This window comes from Daphnia pulex, chromosome 4, assembly GCF_021134715.1.
Source record: "Daphnia pulex isolate KAP4 chromosome 4, ASM2113471v1".
Classification (NCBI taxonomy): Eukaryota; Metazoa; Arthropoda; class Branchiopoda; order Diplostraca; family Daphniidae; genus Daphnia; species Daphnia pulex.
Window position 1 is genome coordinate 2,784,725 of NC_060020.1, and position 7,188 is coordinate 2,791,912.

The window sequence follows — 7,188 nt, forward strand, 5'->3', positions numbered from 1 at the left end:
AGGGACCGGCGAGATGAATAGAAGTCCATTACATTTATACTATCCAGTGAATATATATGGGGACATTACATATCATTTTCTAAACTAATAATCATGGCACGGATAAAGGAAGAAAAGAGAGGAAAAAACGGATATAGGAAAGTAGAGAGAGACAGGAAACTAGAAAGATATTGACTGGATGGGTTGTACAAGTTTGAGGGGGGTCGCTAGGAGATGGATTGTTAAATAAGATTGTCTGGGGCGGCTCCACCGTGCATTGTCTTATATTCCTTTAATCCCCAGTTTCTATATATAATAGTAGTAGAGCAGCTATATATACACACTTTCGCAATCTTTCTCGTAGATATATAGCTCAAAGCGAAAGTCTATATATTGCGGTACTTACTCAACTAAAAGGACTCTGCTATGCAATTGGACTCATTGAATTTGAAATAAAACAAAACAAAACAAAAATTCCCTTGACAAATTGAATCAGTTACAACTTTTCGCTATAGTATCGTGTGTGTATATAGAGAAGAGAATCTACTTCTGATGAAATCTCCAGTCACAACCAATAGGAACAAGAGCCTCAAGTGCCTGTATATTTTCTCCCACGCGCGCTCGTGATTGCGTTTGCGTTTTTATTTGTCTGTTCGGCTCGTCACGTCATTTCTTCCAATATCAAAAATGAAAAAGAAAAAAAGGCTAATAATAATAGCCGCGTGTGTGTGTCGATTCCGAACGAAGAAAGCAGTGGCACCTTTATATATATTTCTTTCTTTTTCTTCCGACGAAATTGCCACCAGCCAATTTCGTCTCTGATGACGAGTGGGAGCGATAGGAAAAAGAAGAAGTTCCTTCAATAGTGTGTGTGTGTGTCGCAATCGTCACAAAAGCCGAATAAACTTTGGATTACACAAAGAGCCAAGTTCTGTCACACAAACATATAACGACCACCCATAAGTTTCAAAATCACGCCAGCAAGATCTTCTGGCTCCGACAAGAAAACTATACGGTTCTAAGATGTGTATTGACAATTGTCTTGAAAAATGAATGATACGATGACGCACGGACGTCATATGTCTCCACATACATATGCGGCTGCTGAGGAATGGTGAGTTCGTCATCGACAGAATAATATATAACTATATAAGTCGGCTTTGATCCAGTATAAGAGAAACTATAGAGTCTAAAGATCGACAAACTATACGACGAGCGCTGTCATCATCGGAGAAAAAAAAAAGAGTTTAGGAATAGGGCCGAGTTTGATGGCGGCACGAGAGTATTATAAATCCAACATCAATAGTTGATATCAAGTTCTTCTTGCGTCATATTATATTGCTGACGACGAATTAAATCTTACTTGCTTCCTTTTGTCCTTTTTATTCATTCATCGTTTTGGTGGAATCTTAGATTTTCGTGAATATCCCGACCGATTTATTTCTTGTCTCGGCGATGGTTCGGTAAATAATGAACGACACCACGGGAGGGGGTACCATCATTTGTTTGCAGCCCTTGACAATTTATGAAACCAAAAGCGTAGCCTATTCACACATTACCCGTCACTTTCTGCCTATGTACATGTGTCTACCTAGATTACGTCATGCGTTACATCATACACTCCTTCTGCCGTATAATAATTGTGGAACTGACATTCCGCCAAGTCACCGAGTCCTCTTAAGGAAATCGCTCTCTGGGCGTGATACATTTAGAAATCAGTGCGACACTGATGGGCTTTCAACACGTTTGACACACGTCGTCCTTTTCATGTCCGATTCCAAAGCAACATTAGTTGCTGTGGTTGTAACCGTCTGCAGTGGAAGCATCTTGAAGAGAGCTAGATGACGTCATAGCGCTGCACTGACAGGTGAATACCTTGCCCACAAATTGCTCTTAAGATCCTCGCGGTCGCTTCCTTGACAATCCAATCTATAGTGCCGAGTACACACGTCGGCGACACAAGACCCATCAACGAATAACACAGCAGCTATACTATACAACAGTGTCGTCGAAAAAGAACGTGCTCTGTCGTCGATCAAACCACTGGACGAAGGAAATGGACTGGTGGCCCTTGATCCAGCATCATCCTTGGCGGGGTGTATAAATAAGAAAATAATCCAGCCGAGAGATGACGTTATAATGTTGGAAACTTTTTTATTATTAGATAGCATATGTATTGATCGTGCGCGATATATCATTCAACCGCTTTACAATAATTTTCATCAGACTCTATATAGTTATTAATATATGTAGATAATATAGTATAATATTAGCTAATTGTTGGTGTGTGTGTTTGGTGTGTGTGTGTATGGCGCGTGCGCCTCCCCCGCTATACGTTATAATATGTATTTATATTGAGATGAAACTCGAGATGTTATATGTTCTCTCTCCACAGCCTGGGCTCAGCAACGAGAAGAGAGAACCGGGGAGAAATATAACGACTACACATCAGACATGACGATATAGTAGTAGTAATAATACAGTGAGAGATATACAGTGGGGTGGGGGATTGGTGGTGGATGGGTTGTTTTACCAACGATGACATACTGACAGATGGGGAAATGGAGACTGCAGGATGATGTGTGTCTACAATATTATACAACAGCCAACTGACGGGCAGACGTATGAAACGACCACACACAACCCAGCAGTGTGTGTGTATACATTATATTATACCTCCACTCCGTACAAACCCTCAAACACGATCTTATAGATCTTGAGACCTGTCGAAGGGAGACATAACTACTAGACTGGATTTCATTGGCAACACGCACATCAGAGCACAGACCGAACATGGCCATGATTTTGAGACGTCGAAATCAATGAATGAATGAACTCTCCCAGTCGTCTTCTCAATCCAGCACTAATAATCATTTCAATAACAAGTTCAGATATATACTATGCGGGTTATACTTGTGCGTGTCTAATGTACGTATATACTGAACACAAATTCATATTATATATTACCTCTCTCTCTGCTGGGATGGGATTAGTTGGCAGTCGCGCGACCAAAAACACCAAAACCATTCGCAATCCAACCGAACAAACGTTTCCTGGAAACCGAGCGCAGATTTGTTCTATTTACAGACACGGGGTTTATATATATATAAATACTGGCGAATAATATCAGATTATTTTTATCAATGAAAAAAGATCTAAATGTCAAATGGTGTGCATCTCGGGAGGGGTTTTGAGTAAACGAGCTGAGAGAATTCGTATTATAATGAAAGCCAAAACAACAAAAAAATGATTATTTAGAATTGAACCGAACTGAATGGATCTCGTGACAGAAGAGATCGTTGGTTTCATGAGGTTGTCGTTCGTGCGCATTGGCTGGTTCCTGGGCGAGGGCTGGAGCCTATCCTAACATCTGCTGGGAGATGGGCAAAAGCAGTGCAGCGTACAAAATGCGGAAATGTCAGTTCGTATGTAACCAACCTCTGCTGTTGGAACTCTCTACGTCCTGGGTAATGATTTAGATGCGGAGGGAGGAGGGAGAGAATCACACTGGGCAAGGATCGGGACTGAGCAGATTGACGATCGAATGTTGCGGCGGCTGATTTTGCTGCAGCTGCGGGAGCGGCAGAACCGTCAGGGCGTTGTTCTGATTATTGATGGCCGCTGACGAGTTGGCCGGGCGGTGGTGAGCGGCGCTGGCCGTGGCCAGCGGGACCGACTTCCATTTGTCGAGCAAGCGCGGGCGGAAGATGCGGCTGAAAGTCTGCCGGAATTGGCGGCTCATGACGCAGTAGAGCAGGAAGTTGATGGCGCCGTTGATGAGGGCCAAGATGTCCGTCAGTTCGCCCAGGTGGCGGTAGCAGTTGGTGAAGAAAGCGTCGCCCAGGATGCCGCTGAGAAGGGCCAGAATGCCCTGCGGGAATTCAGTGACCAGAAACAGAACCAAAACGGCCAATAGCATCCGGGTAGTCCGGTCGTGTTTCTCCGATCCACTTCCTGACCCTCCTGTCGCCGCCGGATGACTGGACGTGTTGTGTCTCTCGACGGCCGACACCGAACGCTCCGGATCGCCGCCTCCCATTGCGCTGCTGGCCAGGGCGTTCTTCTTTGATGAGTGGGTGTTGTTGCTCTTGAGATTCTGGCGTCGCTCCTTGGCGCTGACCAGAGCGCTGATCAGCCGGAAGCTGAAAAAGGTCAGGGCCACGCAGGGGATGAGCTTGACGACGACGCTGTACGTCCAGAAATTGATATTCTCCAGGAGACTGTCGTTGGCCCTGGCCAATTCGCTCGTGCCCAGAACGTAGAGCGTGTGGTTTTTCTGCTGCTCGTCCAGCAGCCAATGCTGCTGGCCAGTGGCGTTGGCCAGCAGCCGGGCGGCAGCGCTGCGGTTGCTGGGCGGTGGAGGCGGCACCTGGTAAGGCGTCTCCTGGATCGTGTAAGTCAGGTAGATGGGGATGCAGACCAGCGGCGAGACGACGTAGGCCAGCAAGATGGCCAGGAGGGCGCGGTCTAGTGTGCACCAGTCGCGCGAGCGCAGCGGATGGGCGACGGACAGGTAGCGCCAGACGGCCAGCAACAGGGTCAGCCAAATGGAAATGGTGTGAAAGACTTGGGTCACGTGGGCGTGAATCAGGACGTAGACAGTCCACGGGTAGCTGAAGCGCTCGTAGACGGGCCGCCCGTGCAGAATGTACATGTGCATGGTGAAGGGGATGTACTCGATCATGACCAGGTTGTCGGCCAGGGCCAGGCCGGTCAAGATGGCGTTGGTGGGCGAGATGCGCTGGTCCATCCGGGTCAGGACGATGATATTGAGCGTGTTGGCCAGCATGCCGAACAGACACACCACCAGGCTGATGTAGCCGTGCATGATGAGATAGGATTTGCGGAAGGCTTCCAGCCCGTCTCCGCAGTAGAGTTTGGCCGCCGGATGGATGGATCCGGCCGGTGAAGTCGTCGCGGCAGTACCAATACTACTACTCGATTTGTTCATCATCATCAAGAGGAAATCTTCTTCCAGGCTGGTCCAGTCGGTTTCGTTGAGGAGGCCGTTGCTGGTCTGGTTCAACATGGCCATCATCTGCTCACCCCAACTGGCGCCCACTCCGACCGCCTCCGCTGGCGACACAAATAGCTGCATCTTAACTATACAAGATAACACACACGTCAGATCTTGTATCTTTTTCAACTGACAAGTCAGCAGAGACGACAAACTGTGGGCGGGCGGGTCCGGCAAGCAGCGCACGGAAGGACAAACTGAATCAATCAATTGGGATGGACATTAAGGAAGATGAAAACAATCCGTTTGATCCTTCTCGGCCGTTAAAAAAAAACGATCCGTTGGCTGAAATTGGAGACGAACTTGAGCGAATAAGACGACGACGGACACGATAACACGGGCAGTCCGGTGATGTGTGCACCCGACAGAAGACGCGTAACAACTGGCCTGGGCACAGGACGGAGTGGCCGTGCTCTCCTCGCATTGTCTTGCCACCACCAGCAGTGTCCCTCTATAGGCGGGCACCTCCGACTCCAGCCTGGCAATATATCAGCGGAATTTCATCCGCTTGCGCTTGCGCATCTCAACTCTTGGGCGGTATACGCCCCATCCGCCTGACGGAAAGTAAAAGAGTTACGTGAGACGGCCGCGTGTGATGCCAGCACTCTCCGAAGACGGGCAAAGAAAAGAAAAAAACATGTCGCCCAGGCTATGCCGCCTTCACTCACCTTGTCACATATTGTCCACTGTATATCCAGCGCAGGCCTATAGGTCCAAACAGCCCGGAAGAAAAGGAAGACAACAGTTGGTAGGGGGGAGGCATTCCGTGTCACGCAATCCGCCCTCCCTTTTATGTGTCGATTGATAAGGCGGAAGGACAGGCGTATACATACATATTTTAGATGAGAGAAAGAGTGTGTGGCCAGGTGTTTCTATTCTCACCTGGAAAGAATGGGAGGAGAGACCGCGGAACTCTACGGATCCGCACCGGAATATATTCCTCTTGACAGCAGCCTCGTTTGTTTCTAGACTTGATGTCTTGCAGCAGCAAAGGCCGGCCCTGATGCTCCCTTTCTTGATTGTCGGCTGGCCGATCTTGGTGGCCTTTGCTGCGCTGTTGTTGCGCACCCAACAGCCTTCGAGCGAAATGATTGTTCCGTCCATTTCTGCGGAAAAAAAAGAAAAAAAACCCGCAAAGAGAGAGCTGCTGGCCGTTACATATCGTGTCGTGTGCATTACTTTTGTTACGGCGCGGGTGTAGTATATATCGCTGCGCTGGATAAATCGTCAATACCTTTTCTTTCTTTTCTTTTTTGTTGGTTTCCTGCGTGAAAAATGGGCAATGTTGTACTTTCCCCTACGTCGGGTCGGCACAGCACACGGCGACGGCAGATTGTTATATCCTGCCCAGCTGTGTGTCTCTATATATAGAGTACAATCTCTATAGTTTCAACTATATCATTTAGGCTTGATTCATCTCAGATGGCATAGTACACACCGTATTAGTCAGTAGTAGTCCGATATAATCAATCATTGAATAATATGCACCTAGGAAAATCATGCGGATGGGCGGAGTTCATCATCATCTAATGGATTGCTCCGCTTCAGTGAATGTCTTCAGTCGATTTTACCGAGAATCGCTCACGTCGCCTGTAAACCGGAAACGGACTGGGCCCGATGGGGAAATTATAAAAAAAAAATAAAAACGTTGAAAAATGATGGTGATATGCACAGCCGGTGCGCCGATATATTCAATTGCTATTCCAGCATTCGGTGCTGTGCGGACGAAGGGGGAGGGGTAGAGAGTTGATAACGTATATAATGTCTCTCGGATTACACATATCTGGTGGCGTGTCGCAAGATGAAGTTCTAGGAGCCTCCCTTCCTTCCCCATTCATCACACATTTCACGCCGAATCAAAATTGGATGCCGTCTATATAGGCTCCTGCCAGTAGAGCTCCTATCGGAAGCAGCAAGCTCTTTTGTCCTCCTTGTGTCACGTTTGACGCCCGTGAGAGAGAGGAGAGGCTATCAGCTATAGCCAACGGGGGCACAAACACACATACACTCGGGGGTATTATAGCCCTGGCTAGTTGCCCATCGCACTGGGCACACGGACAACGGCGGTTATAGGAGTCATCTTTGGCCGATCCCGATTGTCACTAGGCTCTTCTTTTATATGTACTGATGATGTACAGTATCACATACAAGTGAATGTAATCGACTGTGTATATGCCCCCCCCCTCCCTTTT

At 47.5% G+C, this 7,188-nt stretch overlaps 1 protein-coding gene across 1 annotated transcript; it reads right to left on the reverse strand.

Moving 5' to 3' along the window:
- Window positions 1–2,122: 2,122 nt before the first annotated feature.
- Window positions 2,123–5,521, reverse strand: LOC124193286 (G-protein coupled receptor dmsr-1-like). Its single transcript, XM_046587048.1, has one exon. The coding sequence runs from the start codon at window positions 5,075–5,077 to the stop codon at window positions 3,482–3,484; it is 1,596 nt and encodes a 531-aa protein (XP_046443004.1). The 5' UTR covers window positions 5,078–5,521; the 3' UTR covers window positions 2,123–3,481.
- Between the last annotated feature and the right edge of the window lie 1,667 nt (window positions 5,522–7,188).

Excerpts from the sequence above, each read along its gene's own strand:
- LOC124193286 (XM_046587048.1), bottom strand. The coding sequence starts at position 5,077 with ATGCAGCTATTTGTGTCGCCAGCGGAGGCGGTCGGAGTGGGCGCCAGT.